Source organism: Salmo salar, chromosome 01 (assembly GCF_965601325.2).
Source record: "Salmo salar chromosome 01, fSalSal1, whole genome shotgun sequence".
NCBI lineage: Eukaryota > Metazoa > Chordata > Actinopteri > Salmoniformes > Salmonidae > Salmo > Salmo salar.
Genome location: NC_138291.1, coordinates 8,127,193 through 8,146,590, shown reverse-complemented (window position 1 = coordinate 8,146,590; position 19,398 = coordinate 8,127,193). Strand labels below are relative to the sequence as shown.

The 19,398-nt window shown below is 46.8% G+C and overlaps 2 protein-coding genes across 11 annotated transcripts in view; one reads left to right on the top strand and one right to left on the bottom strand.

The window, feature by feature from the left end:
- The window catches only part of si:dkey-190l8.2 (solute carrier family 22 member 13), a 30,874-nt gene extending 15,577 nt beyond the window's left edge, over nt 1-15,297 (top strand). For 3 of the 6 annotated variants that reach the window (XM_014198043.3, XM_045710755.2, XM_014198549.3), the window contains 8 exons: nt 3,035-3,189; nt 3,323-3,491; nt 3,794-3,896; nt 4,025-4,224; nt 6,557-6,774; nt 6,881-6,989; nt 7,197-7,445; nt 8,753-9,086. In XM_014198043.3, the coding sequence (XP_014053518.1) occupies nt 3,035-3,189; nt 3,323-3,491; nt 3,794-3,896; nt 4,025-4,224; nt 6,557-6,774; nt 6,881-6,989; nt 7,197-7,445; nt 8,753-8,894 (1,345 nt within the window). In that variant the 3' untranslated portion in view covers nt 8,895-9,086. Of the gene's footprint in view, nt 1-3,034; nt 3,190-3,322; nt 3,492-3,793; nt 3,897-4,024; nt 4,225-6,556; nt 6,775-6,880; nt 6,990-7,196; nt 7,446-8,626; nt 9,087-13,545 lie in introns of those variants that run through there. The other 3 variants (XM_014198409.3, XM_014198272.3, XM_014198343.3) reach the window with 3 other exon arrangements.
- sh3yl1 (SH3 and SYLF domain containing 1) overlaps nt 9,721-19,398 on the bottom strand; it is a 60,694-nt gene continuing 51,016 nt past the window's right edge. For 2 of the 5 annotated variants that reach the window (XM_014198612.3, XM_045711012.2), the window contains 7 exons: nt 16,230-16,342; nt 14,929-15,057; nt 14,686-14,830; nt 13,525-13,594; nt 13,281-13,334; nt 11,225-11,275; nt 9,721-10,911 (listed from right to left, as the gene is read on the bottom strand). In XM_014198612.3, coding sequence (XP_014054087.1) covers nt 10,709-10,911; nt 11,225-11,275; nt 13,281-13,334; nt 13,525-13,594; nt 14,686-14,830; nt 14,929-15,057; nt 16,230-16,342 — 765 coding nt within the window. In that variant the 3' untranslated portion in view covers nt 9,721-10,708. The remainder of the gene's footprint in view (nt 10,912-11,224; nt 11,276-13,280; nt 13,335-13,524; nt 13,595-14,685; nt 14,831-14,928; nt 15,058-16,229; nt 16,343-19,398) is intronic. The other 3 variants (XM_014198684.3, XM_014198765.3, XM_014198843.3) reach the window with 3 other exon arrangements.

Below are 19,398 nucleotides of genomic sequence, written 5' to 3'. Positions count from 1 at the left end.
GGTCATTTACAACATTAACAATGTCTACACTGTATTTCTGATCAATTTGATGTTAATTTATCCTCTCTGGGCTAGGTGGGACGTCACCGTCCCACTCTATTCAACAGCCAGTGGAACAGCGTGGCGCGAAATACAAAACCTCATAACTGCAATAATTTCTATTTTTCAAACATACGACTATGTTACACCATTTTAAAGATAAGACTCTCATTAATCTAACCACATTGTCCGATTTCAAAAAGGCTTTACAGCGAAAGCAAAACATTAGATTATGTTAGGAGAGTACATAGCCCAAAATAATCACACAGCCATTTTCCAAGCAAGCATATATGTTACAGAAACCCAAAACACAGCTAAATTAAGCACTAACCTTTGATGATCTTCATCAGATGACACTCCTAGGACATTATGTTATACAATACAATGTTTTGTTCAATCAAGTTCATATTTATATCAAAAAACAGCTTTTTACATTGGCGTGTGATTTTCAGAAAATGTATCCCCACCGAAAACTTCCGGTGAATTTACTAAATTACTCATCATAAACGTTGACAAAATACATAACAATTATTTTAAGAATTATAGATACAGAACTCCTTTATGCAATCGCTATGTCAGATTTTAAAATAGCTTTTCGGCGTAAGCACATTTTGCAATATTCTGAGTACATAGCTCAGCCATCACGGCTAGCTATTTTGACACCTGCCAACTTCGGGGCACACTAAACTCAGAATTAGTATTAGAAAAATGTTATTACCTTTGCTGATCTTCGTCAGAATGCACTCCCAGGACTGCTACTTCCACAAGAAATGATGTTTTTGTTCCAAATAATCCATAGTTATGTCCAAATACCTCCGTTTTGTTCGTGTGTTCAGGTCACTATCCAAAGGGTAACGCGCGAGCGCATTTCGAGACAAAAAAATTCAAAATGTTCCATTACCGTACTTAGCAGCATGTCAAATGCTGTTTAAAATCATTTTTTATGGTATTTTTCTCGTAAAATAGCGATAATATTCCAACCGGACAATAGTGTATTAATTCAAAGAGGTCAAACTTCTGAGTGTTTTCTATCCAAATCTACTAATAATATGCATATTCTCATTTCTGGGCAAGAGTAGTAACCAGTTTAAATCGGGTATGTTTTTTATTATTGCCCCCTAGCCCAGACAGGTTGATGGACGAAAAATGTGCTTTTCTTTCAAAAACAAGGATATTTCTAAGTGACCCCAAACTTTTGAATGGTAGTGTACATACAGTGGGGGGAAAAAGTATTTGATCCCCTGCTGATTTTGTTTATTTGCCCACTTACAAAGAAATGATCAGTCTATCATTTTAATAGTAGGTTTATTTGAACAGTGAGAGACAGAATAAGAACAAAAAAAATCCAGAAAAACGCATGTCAAAAATGTTATCAAATGATTAGCATTTTAATGAGGGAAATAAGTGTTTGAGCCCTCTGCAAAACATGACTTAGTACTTGGTGGCAAAACCCTTGTTGGCAATCACAGAGGTCAGACGTTTCTTGTAGTTGGCCACCAGGTTTGCGCACATCTCAGGAGGGATTTTGTCCCACTCCTCTTTTCAGATCTTCTCCACGTCATTAAGGTTTCGAGGCTGACGTATGGCAACTCGAACCTTCAGCTCCCTCCACAGATTTTCTATGGGATTAAGGTCTGGAGACTGGCTAGGCCACTCCAGGACCTTAGTGTGCTTCATCTTGAGCCACTCCTTTGTTGCCTTGGCCGTGTGTTTTGGGTCATTGTCATGCTGGAATATCCATCCACGACCCATTTTCAATGCCCTGGCTGAGGGAAGGAGATTCTCACCCAAGATTTGACGGTACATGGCCCCGTCCATCGTCCCTTTGATGCAGAGAAGTTGTCCTGTCCCCTTAGCAGAAAAACACCCCCAAAGCATAATGTTTCCACCTCCATGTTTGATGTTGGAGATGGTGTTCTTGGGGTCATAGGCCGCATTCCTCCTCCTCCAAACACGGCGAGTTGAGTTGATGTCAAAGAGCTCCATTTTGGTCTCATCTGACCACAACACTTTCACCAGTTGTCCTCTGAGTCATTCAGATATTCATTGGCAAACTTCAGACTGGCATGTATATGTATTCTTGAGCAGGGGGACCTTGCAGGCTCTGCAGGATTTCAGTCCTTCACGGCGTAGTGTGTTACCAATTGTTTTCTTGGTGACTATGGTCCCAGCTGCCTTGAGATCATTGACAAGATCCTCCCGTGTAGTTCTGGGCTGATTCCTCACCGTTCTCATGATCATTGCAACTCCACGAGGTGAGATCTTGCATAGAGCCCCAGGCTGAGGAATATTGACAGTTCTTTTGTGTTTCTTCCATTTGCGAATAATTGCACCAACTGTTGTCACCTTCTCACCAAGCTGCTTGGCGATGGTCTTGTAGCCCATTCCAGCCTTGTGTAGGTCTACAATCTTGTCCCTGACATCCTTGGAGAGGTCTTTGGTCTTGGCCATGGTGGAGAGTTTGGAATCTGATTGATTGATTGCTTCTGTGGACAGGTGTCTTTTTTACAGGTAACAAGCTGCAGTTAGGAGCACTCCCTTTAAGAGTGTGCTCCTAATCTCAGCTCGTTACCTGTATAAAAGACACCTGGGAGCCAGATATCTTTCTGATTGAGAGGGGGTCAAATACTTATTTCCCTCATTAAAATGCAAATCAATTTATAACATTTTTGACATGCGTTTTTCTGGATTTTTTTGTTCTTATTCTGTCTCTCACTGTTCAAATAAACCTACCATTAAAATTATACACTGATCCTTTCTTTGTCAGTGGGCAAACGTACAAAATCAGCAGGGGATCAAATACTTTTTCCCACCGCTGAGTATATATAGATATATATATATATACACACACACACACACACACACACACACACACACACACACACACACACACACACACACACACACACAGTAAATTATACACTGTAACACGTGTGTGTGTGTGTGTGTGTGTGTGTGTGTGTGTGTGTGTGTGTGTGTGTGTGTGTGTGACTAGGTACGGTAAGCGAGTGGTGCTGCTGGTGTGTGTGTGTGTCCATTCTGTGACTGCTCTGCTGCCGGCCATCCTTCCTCAAGCCATCCTCTTCCTCACTCTTCGCTGTCTGGCCGGGGTCTCCTGCTGCTGCATCAATATCTGCAGCTTCAGCCTGGGTAAAGAAAACAGACACACACGTCTACCCTACCGTAACTGTGTGTGCATCGTGACATGCGGCTGTGGGCATGGATTTAACTGTGTGTGTGTGTGTGTGTGTGTGTGTGTGTGTGTGTGTGTGTGTGTGTGTAGGTGTGGAATGGAGTCTTCCCAAGTATCGTATCTGGCCCCCGGCCCTCCTGTCCTTCTCCTTCAGCCTGGGTATGATGGCCCTGGCTCCACTGGCGTACCTTACACACACGTGGACACAGCTACACCTGGCACTGGCGATACCACAGATCCTCTGTCTGCCTCTCTACTAGTGAGTAACACACACAACCCTAAGTCTCCCTTGAAACTAGGTGAGAGAGTGTGAGTGAACCTGTAGTGAAATTCCCCCTCAGCCATGAATTTTTTCCCCTCTCAGCCATGAATCTCTCCCTTCTCAGCCATGAATCTCCCTCTTCTCAGCCATGAATCTCCCCCTCACAGCCATGAATCTCCCTCTTCTCAGCCATGAATCTCCCCCCTCTCAGCCATGAATCTCCCTCTTCTCAGCCATGAATCTCCCCCCCTCTCAGCCATGAATCTCCCACTTCTCAGCCATGAATCTCCCTCTCTCAGCTACATTCCTGAGTCTCCTCACTGGTTGCTCCTGAAGAAGAGGACAGACACTCTGGAGGAGTACAGGAGACACAGTCCTGAGGACAAACGCTGTCTAGACCTGGTACACATACACACACACACACAAATACACACACATACAAATGTATGTCTGTACTATATCAGTGTTCCTAGACTCAACTCAGGTCTGTGTATGTTTGTTGTCTGTCTCTGTGTGTGTTTCTGTCGCAGCTGTTGGACACAGAGGGGAAGGACCTGCAACAAGTTCCCCTGGACACAGACACACCTGACAATGAGACACACACACTGGAGACTGACACACACATACCAAAGGCAGACACGCAAACCCAGGAGGGAAACACACTTTCCCACTGCGGACACATGAGAAGTCCCACCATTCTACTGCGCCTGGTCATCATGAGTTACATTGGGTGGGTCAGTCTGTGTGTACAGTGAGCTCCAAAAGTATTGTTTTAGCTCTGTACTCCGGTGTAACAGGTTTTGGTTTTTCCATTTATATTTTGAGGTAGAGCGTTATCACGTAGGGCGGACCAATTGGTGTCACCTCGTTAGTAAGTAGGTGTTACACCTGTGCCGGCTTGTCCATCTCGTTAGTGGGAAGGTGTTTCACCTGTGCCGGCTTGTCCATCTCGTTAGTGGGAAGGTGTTTCACCTGTGCCGGCTTGTCCATCTCGTTAGTGGGAAGGTGTTTCACCTGTGCCGGCTTGTCCATCTCGTTAGTGGGAAGGTGTTACACCTGTGCCGGCTTGTCCATCTCGTTAGTGGGAAGGTGTATCACCTGTGCCGGCTTGTCCATCTCGTTAGTGGGAAGGTGTTTCACCTGTGCCGGCTTGTCCATCTCGTTAGTGGGAAGGTGTATCACCTGTGCTAACCCAGGTGATATTTAAGAGCTGCCCACTACTCCAGTTGGTTCTTGAGAGATGTTGGAAGTGCTTGACCACGGTTTAGCGCTTCCATTTTGAGTGTGATAAAAACAAAGCCTTTTATCTTGTGTTCTCCCCTTTTTGGTTTGCCGCACTTTCTTTTAGCTCCATATTCAAAGTTGGTTTGTAGGGGTTCATTTTGGTTTGTGTTTTGTCGGGCAAAATTAATGGGCATTCATGGTGGGTGTCTTTTAGGACCCAGACTCTTGTTGCTAGTCAACTTTCGGTGGACACCCACAGGAGTGTCTTTGAGAACCCCTCCTAAAATCCACCTGATTCTGTTTTGGTTGTCAGTTATTTTCATTTATAGTTTGTCTTATGGGACAGTAACACCAGCACTTTGGATTTGAAATTATACAATGCCTGACGTTAAAGTGCAGACTGTCAGCGTTAATTTGAAGGTATTTTCATCCAAATCGGGTGAACTGTTTAGAAATTACAGCACTTTTTGTACATAGTCCCTCCATTTTAGGACACGGAAAGTCTTGGGACGAATTCACTTCTGTGTATTAAAGTAGTCAAAAGTTTAGTATTTGGTTCCATATTCCTAGCACACAATGACGATGAAAATACCCTAAAATTAAAGCTGACAGTGTACTTTAACCTCATAGTCATTGTATTATTTAAAATCCAAAGTGCTGGAGTACAGAGATAAAACAACAACATTGTTACTTTTGGAGCTCACTGAATGTGTGTAGAAAAAAGAGAGGTTGTCAGGTTCTACCTCTGTACTCCATTTGTTCTACAGCATTTATCTGATGCTGTATCTCCGCCCTGTGTCTGATGCTGTCTCTCCACCCTGTGTATGACGCTGTCTCTCCCCCCTGTGTCTGATGCTGTCTCTCTGCCCTGTGTATGATGCTGTCTCTCCACCCTGTGTCTGATGCTGTCTCTCCACACTGTGTATGACACTGTCTCTACCCACTGTGTATGACGCTGTCTCTCCACACTGTGTATGATGCTGTCTCGCCGCCCTGTGTCTGATGCTGTCTCTCTGCCCTGTGTCTGATGCTGTCACTCTGCCCTGTGTCTGATGCTGTCTCTCCACACTGTGTATGATGCTGTCTCTCCACCCTGTGTCTGATGCTGTCTCTCCACACTGTGTATGATGCTGTCTCTCCACACTGTGTATGATGCTGTCTCTCCGCCTGGTGTCTGATGCTGTCTCTCCGCCCTGTGTCTGATGCTGTCTCTCCGCCCGGTGTCTGATGCTGTCTCTCCGCCCGGTGTCTGATGCTGTCTCTCCCCCCTGTGTCTGATGCTGTCTCTCCCCCCTGTGTCTGATGCTGTCTCTCCGCCCGGTGTCTGATGCTGTCTCTCCGCCCAGTGTCTGATGCTGTCTCTCTGCCCTGTGTCTGATGCTGTCTCTCCGCCCTGTGTCTGATGCTGTCTCTCTGCCCTGTGTATGACTCTGTTTTTCTGCCCTGTGTCTGATGCTGTCTCTCCGCCCTGTGTATGATGCTGTCTCTCTCCCTGTGTCTGATGCTGTCTCTCTGCCCGGTGTCTGATGCTGTCTCTCTGCCCTGTGTCTGACGCTGTCTCTCTGCCCTGTGTATGACGCTGTCTCTCCTCACTGTGGATGACGCTGTCTCTCTGCCCTGTGTCTGATGCTGTCTCTCTGCCATGTGTATGATGCTGTCTCTCCCCACTGTGTCTGATGCTGTCTCTCCACACGGTGTATGATGCTGTCTCTCCGTACTGTGTATGATGCTGTCTCTCCACACTGTGTCTGATGCTGTCTCTCCACACTGTGTCTGATGCTGTCTCTCCACACTGTGTATGACGCTGTCTCTCCCCACTGTGTATGCGTGTGTGTTAGGCTAGCGTCAGCCCTGACGTACTACGGTATCTGTCTGAATGTCGGGCGTTTCGGGGTGGATGTCTTCCTGGCTCAGTTCTTCAGCGGCCTATCAGAGGCACCCTGCTTGCTCGTCCCATTCCTATTGGCCCGCTGTGGCAGACGCCCAATCAGCATGCTGTCCCTGCTCCTCAGTGGCTCCTTCTGCCTGCTGTCCCTGCTTGCATCACGTTTCTACGGTAAACACACATGCACAGGCACAGACACAAAAATACACAGGCACAGACACTCACAAACACATCGCCACACCTCCAGTGATCCAACACTGTGTGTGTGTGTGTGTAGCTGTCCCAGGGTTGGTGATGGCTCTGGCCCTGGTGGGGAAGCTGTGTATGCAGACCAGTGTGTTTGTCTCTTTACTCTACGGCATCGAGCTCTTCCCTACACTCATCAGGTATGGAAAGTGTCTGACCCCATGACAGGACTAGTACCTATCTCAGCCCAGCAGACACGCAGCACTGATCTATTGCCCTCACACACTCGCCTGGGTCAAATACCATCTTATCTCCATGCTTGAGTAATACCTGATGTGTGTGTATCTGTTTGTGCAATATGTGTATGTTTGAGTTATCCTGACTGTGTGTGTGTGTGTGTGTTTCAGACAGAAGTGTGTGGGCTTGGTGTGTCTGTGTTACAGGGTGGGGTGTATCCTCAACGCGGTGGTCAGTCCTAGAGGAGAAACCATCCCATTGGCCGCTATGATTCTTTATGGGAGTGGTCCCATTGTTGGGGCGGGACTGTGTCTTTTGCTACCGGAGACCAGCGGTGTACCGCTCCCTGATTCGCTGGAGGACTGTGACAGACAGCCCAGGCTTCACCTCCCCTTGGCCTGGTTATCACGCTTCAGAAGGTAAGAGACCTTTGCCACAGACAGACACACACACACACACACACACACACACTCACCCAAATGCACAAGTTGTGCACACACTAACACAAATACATGTAGCCATACACATAGTTTGCTTGCTACTGTGGAGATAAATGGTGTGTGTTTGAGTGTGAGTGTTACACACTTAAAGTGGTCTATCTCTCTTCAGTTTGTCAACAGCAGCTGGTATGAAATGCTATGACCTATACTCAAGAGTTCAGAAAGTTGGTGTGTGTGTCTGTCAGGGTGTGTATGTGTCAGGGTGTGTGTCTGTCAGTGTTACATAACTTCTTATTTTAGGTTAACTATTTACCCCCTCTCCCTCCCCCTCCTCCCTCCCTCTCTCGAGCCTCCCCACCCCCCCTCCCTCCCCACCTCTCCCTTCTCCCTCCCCACCTCTCCCTCCCCACCCCCCACCCCCCCCTCTCCCTCCCTCCCTCCCTCTCCCTTCCCACCTCTCCCTCCCCCCTCTCCCTTCCCACCTCTCCCTCCCTCTCCCTCTCCACCTCTCCCTCCCTCTCCACCTCTCCCCCCACCTCTCCCTTCCCTCTCCACCACTCCCTTCCCACCTCTCCCTTCCCTCTCCACCTCTCCCTCCCTCTCCCTCTCCACCTCTCCCTCCCTCTCCACCACTCCCTTCCCACCTCTCCCTTCCCTCTCCACCTCTCCCTCCCTCTCCACCTCTCCCTCCCTCTCCACCACTCCCTTCCCACCTCTCCCTTCCCTCTCCACCTCTCCCTCTCCACCACTCCCTTCCCACTCCCCCTGTACCTTCCCACTCCCCCCCACCTCTCCCTCCCTCTCCCCCCCACCTCTCCCTTCCCCCTCCCTCTCGTCCCACTCCCCCCCACCTCTCCCTTCCCCCTCTCCCCTTCCCTTCTACCTCCATGTGTAATGACCTGTTTCAGTCCCTACCAGCTGGGCACAAGACACCAGTTAAACATCAAATTTATATTTACATTTAATTGAGTTGTCAATTAACGTGAAATCTACATGAAATCAAACTAAATGTGAATCACGTCATTTCATTTCGGTTAAACGTTTAAGAAAAAAAAAATCTTTACATTGATGACTTTTTGCAAACTCGATTAGTTTTCCACATTGATTCATCCTCATTACATTTCATTCTTTTATTTTATGTGGAAACATGATTCAACCAGTTTGTGTCCAGTGGGTATTGTGACCTGCTACTCAGAGTGTCCTGGACCAAGAAATATGTTCAATAGAGACACAGTGGACTCATGCATGTGAACGTCTCTCCAGCTGAGATGTGTATTTCCTGACAGGCGCTCAGCGGACACCCCAGCTGACAAGGCCTGTCCATTCCTGAAAGACACAGACCCCGAGAAACCCTCCCACCACCCACAGGAACCCAACTCAAATGAAACACTCTGCACACACACACATGTTGTTGATACATGTATTTAAAGTTCCATGGAGCACTGAGATACTACCTGAACAGTGTCCAATAAGTTCTAGTAATTTTTTTGCCACGTTGTGCCCTACTGAACATGACCCTGGTTTTACAGTTTAAACCTGTTTTTAAATCTGTGTGATCTCTTCTGTCCCAGCCTGTGGAGGCCTGCTGTTCACTCCCTATAAAAATATGCATTCTCCTTCGCTTGATTCGGTTTTATTTTCCCAACTTTCGTTGAGTTTTTCCCAGGTTTCCATTTTTCACAGTTTCTCTCAAAATCACAACCTTTTTAATAGGAAAATAACAACATGTGATGTTCTAAGTCTACAACAAAGCTTAAAACCACTTTTGAGGTCTGGAGAAAAAAAATCTAAGAACAGCCAGAGATCTTTGGTTAGTGGTGTTTCTGTAGCGCTCATGTGATGCAGAGTTTACGAAACATAATGGCTATTGGATTTATGTACATAATCATGAGATCATTCTGCCAGGTAGGCATAGGCTACATTGTAGTTAACATTTAATTGAGAAGTTTTTTTTCTCATTTTTTTTCCCCAGGGCAATAATCTACTGTACCAAGGTAGAACTTTACTCACCCTGGACAATCATTCACCACACACGACAACCGTGTTTGTGAGTGGTGTGTGGACATGGGGAAATTTGATTTAAAAATCACTGATATTACACCCAGACCAGCCATGCTTGCACCAATCCAATGCTTTAAAAATGCATAACAGGGGCATATATATTAGGTGAAGGTAGAAAATGGGACCGCAACCTGATTGGCAGTAGAGACTAGAGTACATCACCCTCCTATGGCCAGAAGACAAACTACACCTCTTACAGTCTTCTACTAGGTTCTTTAATACATATCCACACACATTCAAAGAGAAATCCGTACAAATCATCATTACATACAGATGTTAAGATAAAATAGATTATTTTATATTAAATACTTTGATCCAGCATCATACAAAACGGCAGTACGGAGAAAATACTGCACATAATCCCAGAAACTTTAATTCAGAACATAAAACAAGCAGTTACAGATTTCCCCAATAAATCTAATGCATTTTATAGAAACAAAAAAATAAAATAATCTATTGACTTCATTGTAATATGTTAAATAAACCCCCTTGTCAAGCCAGCCAATTTGTGACTTGACGTACAGTATATAAAATAATGAGAATATAAAAACAGTGTACAGCGTCACATGACCTTTCTTTAGTGTTCTTCTGTTCAATGTTCTAAAACTGGTACCTTATTCACACAATCTTGCCGACCCAAACTGTACTGCACTGGCTCGGATATTGTCTTTTCTACATCACCCTTTCCAGCATGGTTCGGCTCTCTAGAAGTGTACAGAGCTGGCTGGTAACATCTGGGGTGTATTCAATAGTCAAAACACTGTAGCAAAACGTTTTGTAACAAAAACAAGATTTTCTATTGGACAAATTCAGGTAGGTCCCTCCCCGTTTTGAACGGTTTGGCTTCAAAAAGCAGGCTGACTTTAGTGAACTGGACTATAGCGAGCCAAAGAGTATAGTTCAGGTAGGAACGATCCAATAGGAAGACAGCGTGGCTACCCATACCGTCCAATAGGAAGACCTGCCCCTGAACTGTAGTAATCAGAGTCAGTTAGTGTGAGTCTTGAACATTGTGGAGAGTGTGTTAGAGTGTTAGAGAGTGTGGGTGCATTTCCTCAGTGTCATCATGTGTCCCTGTAGTGTGTTGAAAACATTACTCCCAGCAATATAAGTGTCCGTGTGTGTGTGTGTGTGTGTGTGTGTGTGTGTGTGTGTGTGTGTGTGTGTGTGTGTGTGTGTGTTCAGGGGTAGGAGACGAAGTTAGCGGGGAAGATTCCGGTCTGTCCGTTAAGCGTTCCCTCCCACCAGTCATACTGTGACTCTGTCTTGGTAACCACAGTGATGCGGTCGCCAGGGTTGAAGCTCAGGTCGCCAGGCTGTTGCCCTGTGAACGGGTGTACCGCTGTGACAACTACAGGTCCCGCGTCCCACGGCCCCACCCCACCTAGAAACAGTCAAATGATCACAGGTGTATTCAGTGAACAACGCCGGTGAACAGCAGGTCTTGTTGAATGCACATCATCCTCAAATCAACCTGTACCGAGTGAATGTTGCAGATACAATACGGCGAACTTGTGAGCGTGTAACGGATACGATTCAAAGGTTTCAGACCCACACATTAAATGTTACCTTTCAGGTATTAGAACTGTCTATCTATATGTAAAGTCTTTAAATGTAAATTGTAAAGTATTTTTGTCTAATGTATTTTTCGTTATGTGTTGGACCACAGGGATCCTAATAATAATAATAATAAATACCGTAATCGTTTTGGACTGTCCTTGTGCTACTTGGACTTCTCTTATATGATTCTGAAACAGAAATACAACAGCGAGTGTCTGTCAGCAACAGCGAGTGTCTCACCACCAGAGGGCAATACCAGACCAGAGAGCGCGCACAGAGACCAGAGAGCGCGCACAGAGACCAGAGAGAGCGCACAGAGACCAGAGACAGAACGCCGGCCGCGCGCACAGAGACCAGAGACAGAACGCACAGAGACCAGAGACAGAACGCACAGAGACCAGAGACAGAACGCACAGAGACCAGAGACAGAACGCACAGAGACCAGAGACAGAACGCACAGAGACCAGAGACAGAACGCACAGAGACCAGAGACAGAACGCACAGAGACCAGAGACAGAACGCACAGAGACCAGAGACAGAACGCACAGAGACCAGAGAGAACGCAGAGAGAGACAGAGCAGAGCGATGATATGACGGTGGGGGGGGGGGGGGGTCTGGCTAAAAATACTTCAATCAGTTCTAGGACACATTGCCCTCTATGGAAGTGAGGTCTGGGGTCCACTCATCAACCAATAATTCAACAAATGGGACAAACACCCAACTAAGAATCTGCATGCAGAGCAGACTTCAAACGCAGTCGTCACACACCCTCCCAAGTAGCATTCTAGTTAGCTCTGTGTCTTTCTCTCTCGTTATCTTTCAGCTGTGTGTGTGTGCACCTGCAGTGAGAACACACACTGAGAACACACAGAGAGAGCGCGCGAGAGAGAGAGCGCGCGAGAGAGAGAGAGCGAGAGAGAGAGAGATAACGAGAGAGAGAGAGATAACGAGAGAGAGAAAGACAGAGAGCTAACTAGAATGCTACTTGGGAGGGTGTGTGACGACTGCGTTTGAAGTCTGCTCTGCACACACACACAGCTGGTCCTATTACCCAAGGTGCATTGAGAAGCCAGTATGTTTAGTTTGGCTGGACTTGAGGTCACAGTTTAATACATCACCAAGAAAAAAAAACAATCTCTACCATCACGTCACACTTCACCTGCAGTGAGAACACACTTATCTCGTGCCGTGTCAACAGTGGTGTGTTTTGGCATGGTGGTCGGCCACTGTGTAAATGAAAGCATTCCCCTTGTCACTGAACCACTGAAGGATGATCAAACACCTACCAGAGTGGCAGCAGCAGCTGCCATACAGTCAATGGGCCACAGCCCAAGACTACCACAGACAGAAGTAATGGCAGCCATGGAGGGAGAGCGATAGAGAGATAAAGAGGAGAGAGAGAGAAAGAGGAGAGATCAAGAGAGAGGAGAAAAAGGGAGGAAAGAGAGGAGAGAGAGCAACAGACAAAGGGAGAGATGAGAGGAGAGAGAGAGAAAGAGGGGAGTGAGAGAGGAGAAAAAAGGGAGGTAGGAGAGGAGAGAGAGAGCAACAGACAAAGGGAGAGATAGAGGAGAGAGAGAGACAGTGACTGCGTAAGAGAAAATAATCCCCCCCCCCCCCTCCCACAGACTTCTCCATCCTAAGTAACCTGATTCAACCTGCACAGAAGCACGTTAGGGTAGATCTCCAGGAACAGGGTTGGAGTGAACACCTAGTGGAGGGTAGATCTCCAGGAACAGGGTTGGAGTGAACACCTAGTGGAGGGTAGATCTCCAGGAACAGGGTTGGAGTGAACACCTAGTGGAGGGTAGATCTCCAGGAACAGGGTTGGAGTGAACACCTAGTGGAGGGTAGATCTCCAGGAACAGGGTTGGAGTGAACACCTAGTGGAGGTTAGATCTCCAGGAACAGGGTTGGAGTGAAAACCTAGTGGAGGGTAGATCTCCAGGAACAGGGTTGGAGTGAACACCTAGTGGAGGTTAGATCTCCAGGAACAGGGTTGGAGTGAAAACCTAGGGGAGGGTAGATCTCCAGGAACAGGGTTGTAGATTCCTGGTTTGAAGCTATGTTAACTGAGAACACATTCTCCATTACAGCAAAGACCTAGAGAAGAGGTGCACTGACTGTGTTCCAACAAGAGAGGGTGGTGAGGACGTTGGTGATGATGAAGGGTTTAGGGAAAGGGTCACTCACCTGTGCTGCCAGATTTGAAGGCAGAGATGCTTGGATAGAGGGAGGGCTTCACTGCTAAAACACATCACAGACAGTTACACACACACACGTCAGTCAAAGACATAGGAATTTCCTTATGGACAAAGAATTGTAGCCAACCCACACAAACAAGGTGTCACTGACTACAAAGCAGGCATGCTGCTACTGGTAGAAAACCACTACTGTGTGTGTGATAGTAATGTGTGTGTGTGTGTGTGTGTGTTACCCTCTGTCCTGTATGTGCTAGCAGGTCTCTGTGTGGCAGGAGCTCGGGGTCTAGCTGGAGGACCACTGGCCTGAACGACATCCAGAAACAGAGGAATGGAAGAAGAGAAGCATGAGAACAGCCATATACATCCAACTAGCCGGGTACCCACCAGCCATACACATCCAACTAGCAGGGTACACACTAACCATACACATCAACAACGGCTCAGCCACGAAGTGGTAGGCCACACAAGCTCACAGAATGGGACCGCCAATTGCTGAAGCACGTGAAAATCATCTGTCCTCGGATGCAACACTCACTACCGAGTTCCAAACTACTTCTGGAAGCAACGTCAGCACAATAACTGTTCATCAGGAAGCTTCACGAAATGTGTTTTCCATGGCCTAGCAGCAGCACACAAGCCTAAGATCACATAAGATCGCAATGCCAAGCGTCGGCTGGAGTGGTGTAAAGTTCACCGCCATTGGACTATGCAGCAATGGAAACACGTTCTCTGGAGTGATGAATCACACTTCACCATATGGCAGTCCGACGGGCGAATCTGGGTTTGGCAGATGCCAAGTTTGAGGAAGGACCTCTCCAATTTCAGCATGACAATGCCCCCGTGCTCAAATCGAGGTCCATACAGAAAGGGTTTGTCGAGATCAGTGTGGAAGAACTTGACTGGCCTGCATAGAGCACCGACCTCAACCCCATCGAACACCTTTCGGATGAATTGGAACACCAACTGTGAGCCAGGCCTAATTGCCCAACATCAGAGCCCGACTTCACTAATGCTCTTATGGCTGAACGGAAGCAAGTCCCCCTGCAGCAATGTTCCAACATCTAGTGCAAAGCCTCCCCAGAAGAGTGGAGGCTGTTAAAGCAGGAAAAGGGGGGGGGGGGGGACCAAATCCATATTAATGCCCATGATTTTATAATGAAATGTTTGACGAGCAGCTATCCACATACACTACATGACTGACCAAAAGTATTATAATAATATAGTACCTTCTGGGCCAGGTGTTTGGCTGTCCACTCAGTAGTGTAATATAACAATATAGTACCTTCTGGGCCAGGTGTTTGGCTGTCCACTCAGTAGTGTAATATAACAATATAGTACCTTCTGGGCCAGGTGTTTGGCTGTCCACTCAGTAGTGTAATATAATAATATAGTACCTTCTGGGCCAGGTGTTTGGCTGTCCACTCAGTAGTGTATTTATCTGTGTAGCTCTCCAGGACACAGTACAGGTCATCAGCTTCTGGGGGAGGCTCTACATCTCCATTCAATATGGCCGACGCACGGATGTCCTGGGAGTAGAACCTAACACACACACACACACACACACACACACACTTAATACCACATACACACATTAAATACAACACACAATATTACAACACACATGGCGTGTAACGTACTTGCGGTTGGTGTCTTTGCGTTCTATGAGGCAGGATCCCTCCAGAGAGACTCCAGCAAACAGCCCTCTGGACTTACAGTAAGTAAACACTGCTGCTGTACTACGTAGCGCTACATCAGCCTCCACGTTCCTACACACACACACACACACACACACACACACACGAGAGATGGAGGAAGATCGGAGTGTTGAGTATGGTACACTGATCAGAATCCCACTACTTAGCGATGAGTATTGAAGGAGACCACTAAAAGTGTACATCAGAAACCATCAAATATACTGGACCACGTCTCAGGCCGTCATCGTAAATAAGAATTTGTTCTAAACTGACTTGCCTTGTTAAATAAAGGTGAAATTAAAATTAAGAAAAGCTGTCCGTGTCTGTGTGTGCAGGGAGGTCCCATGTTGTAAATGTCACCTGAACAAAGAAAAAGGCACTCCCATCTGACATTAACCTCTCATTGTTTTATTGTTGCTATATTTAAAACAGACACACCACCCCCTCCCCCCTCTAGCACACAGCTGCCTCTACCCTACAAAACATGAACCACTTCCACAGCTCTCACTTCTTCTGTACTATCCCAAAACACACGGCACAAAACCATTTCCCCTCCACGATCCCTGCTCAGACATTCAAGTGTCCACAAAGCGTCCAGTTTAAATAAAGGTGTGAACTAGGTGTAGAACTGGTGTGACGTCAACACAGCCTCGGGTACCCCCCCCTAACCCACAGCCTCGGGTACCCCCCCCAACCCACAGCCTCGGGTACCCCCCCCAACCCACAGCCTCGGGTACCCCCCCCTAACCCACAGCCTCGGGTACCCCCCTAACCCACAGCCTCGGGTACCCCCCCTAACCCACAGCCTCGGGTACCCCCCCTAACCCACAGCCTCGGGTACCCCCCTAACCCACAGCCTCGGGTACCCCCCTAACCCACAGCCTCGGGTACCCCCCTAACCCATAGCCTCGGGTACCCCCCTAACCCACAGCCTCGGGTACCCCCCTAACCCACAGCCTCGGGTACCCCCCTAACCCACAGCCTCGGGTACCCCCCTAACCCACAGCCTCGGGTACCCCCCTAACCCATAGCCTCGGGTACCCCCCTAACCCACAGCCTCGGGTACCCCCCTAACCCACAGCCTCGGGTACCCCCCTAACCCATAGCCTCGGGTACCCCCCTAACCCACAGCCTCGGGGCTGGAACACATCAAAAGGGATGAGCCATGGTTGGACACTGACTGGTTTTGGCCAACCATGGAGCAAGATAATGATGAGAGTGTGTGTGTGTGTGTGTTCATTCACCTCCCCATCGGTCCTACCGCCACAGTACAGTTGCCCCCCAGAGTGAGGTTCCCTCCTTTAGAGAAAGAATCCACCGCCCTGCGCTGCATCAGAATCACCACCAGGTCTGATACCTACACAGAGACAGAGCAGTGTTTAGGTGCAGACTGAGAGAAGGGGAGACCAGCAGCTTTAATTTCTTTCATCACATTCCCAGTGGGTCAGAAGTTTACATACACTCAATTAGTATTTGGTAGCATTGCCTTTAAATTGTTTAACTTGGGTCAAACGTGTCAGGTAGCCTTCCACAAGCTTCCCACAATAAGTTGGGTGAATTTTGGCCCATTCCTCCTGACAGAGCTGGTGTAACTGAGTCAGGTTTGTAGGCCTCCTTGCACGCATGTGTTTTTTCAGTTCTGACCACAAATTTTCTATAGGATTGAGGTCAGGGCTTTGTGATGGCCACTCCAATACCTTGACTTTGTCGTCCTTAAGCCAAATTTGCCACAACTTTGAAAGTATGCTTGTGGTCATTGTCCATTTGGAAGACCCATTTAACTTCCTGACTGATGTCTTGAGATGTTGCTTCAATATATCCACATAATTTTCCTTCCTCATGATGCCATTTATTTTGTGAAGTGCACCAGTCCCTCCTGCAGCAAAGCACCCCCACAACATGATGCTGCCACCCACGCGCTTCACAGTTGGGATGTTCTTCAGCTTGCAAGCCGCCTCCTTTTTCCTCCAAACATAACGATGGTCATTACGGCCAAACAGTTCCATTTTTGTTTTATCAGACCAGAGGACGTTTCTCCAAAAGTACAATCTTTGCCCCCATAGGCAGTTACAAACCGTAGTCTGGCTTTTTTAAGGCGGTTTTGGAGCAGAGCCTTCTTCCTTGCTGAGCGGCCTTTCAGGTTATGTCGATATAGGATTTGTTTTACTGTGGATATAGATACTTTCGTACCTGTTTCCACCAACATCTTCACAATGGCCTTTGCTGTTGTTCTGGGATTGATTTGCACTTTTCGCACCAAAGTACGTTCATCTCTAGGAGACAGAACACGTCTCCTTCCTGAGTGGTAAATGGCTGCGTGGTCCCATGGTGTTTATACTTGCGTACTATTGTTTGTACAGATGAACATGGTACCTTCAGGCGTTTGGAAATTGCTCCCAAGGATGAACCAGACTTGTGGAGGTCTACAATCTTTTTCTGAGGTCTTGGCTGATTTCTTTTGATTTTCCTATGATGTCAAGCAAAGAGGCACTGAATTTGAAGGTAGGCATTGAAATACATCCACAGGTACACCTCCAATTGACTCAAATGATGTCAATTAGCCTATCAGAAGCTTCTAAAGCCATGGCATCATTTTCTGGAATTTTCCAAGCTGTTTAAAGGCACAGTCAACTTAGTGTAGGCAAACTTCTGACCCACTGGAATTGTGATAGAGTAAATTACAAGTGAAATCATCTGTCTGTAAACAATTGGATAAATTACTTGTGTCATGCACAAAGTAGATATCCTAACCGACTTGCCAAAACTATAGTTTGTTAACAAAAAAATTTGCGGAGTGGATGAAAAACGAGTTTTAAATGACTCCAACCTAAGTGTATGTAAACTTACATTTTAGTCATTTAGCAGACGCTCTTATCCAGAGCGACTTACAGTAGTGAATGCATACATTTCAACTGTAACTGGCATGTTATAGGAGGGTCCAGATAACTGTGATTTCACTTGCTTTTGAGAAATGTAACCTCAAACAGCAAATCACTTCCTCATCCTTGTTGTGTAGTATGGGGGCCCTGACAAAAATACAAACAAAAAGCTCCAAAAACACCCAAATAAGTCCTTTTAGAAACCACAAAGCCCTTTGTGGTGTTTTTTGGAGCCTTTGTTCATCCATACTACACAACGAGGAAGTGATTTGCCATTTGGATGAAGTTTCTCAACTGTAATGCAATTGTAAATGCAGTCGCACCACGCAGTCGCACCACGCTTCGCTCCACAGGTAATATTCCACTTCGCTACATTACAACGGCTTGATTTGTTTGATCTGAGCAATTCTTAGCTAGCTACATAGCCGTCTTTGTATCAAAGATAATTGTGTAGTTTAGAGTAACTGAGTAATTATCGAGGCTAGCTATCTTCGTCCTCCTAACGTAGTCAACACTGCTAGCTGCTAGCTAGCTAGTCATCACTGTTAGCTAGCCAACTTCTACCGACTAGCAGCACCGCAGAAACTATTACATTACAACGCAACGACTTGATTAGTGTGGTGTTAGTGTTAGTTAGCCAGCTACATAGTTGTCTGTGCTGTCTCTGTATCTAAGATAATTGTGTAGTTTGAGTTTGAGTATTATCGAGGTGTGCTAGCCAGCCGCGACGCCAGACTTACTCAACACACCTAGTCATCATTAACCCACTGCCAGATAGCCATCCGTTACCGACTATCAGCGCTGTAGTTACTAATACTTCACAACAGAACGATTTGACTAGTGCAGTGTTACCTAGCTAGCTACCTAGTTGTCTTTGTCATAGTTTGATAATTGTTAATTGATAATTGTTAGCTAGCCAGCCATCGAGGTTAGCTAGCCAGCTATTTCCGTCCCCCGCGACGCCATTTTTCCTAACCTAGCCAACTATTACTGACGAGCAGCATTGTTGAAACTAAATACACTACAAGGAACGTCTTGATTAGTGTTATGTTAGCTAGCTAGCTACAAAGTTGCTTTGTATCATGACAAGGTGTAGTACTGAAACTACCGAGGTTACCTAGCCAGCTACACGTTCAAAGTCAACAACGCAGCCACTGCTAGCTAGCCTACTCCACCAGCCAGCAGTACTGTATCATTTTAGTCAATAACATTTTTGCAACGTAAGCTTAACTTCCTGAACATTCGAGACGTGTAGTCCACTTGTCACTCCAATCTCATTTGCATTAGCGTAGCCTCTTCTGTAGCTTGTCTACTATGTGTCTGCCTATCCCTGTTCTCTCTCCTCTGCACAGGCCATACAAACGCTCCACACCGCGTGGCCGCTGCCGCTCTAACCTGGTGGTCCCAGCGCGCACGACCCACGTGGAGTTCCAGGTCTCCGGCAGCCTCTGGAACTGCCGGTCTGCGGCCAACAAGGCTGAGTTCATCTCAGCCTATGCTACCCTCCAGTCCCTAGACTTCCTGGCGCTGACGG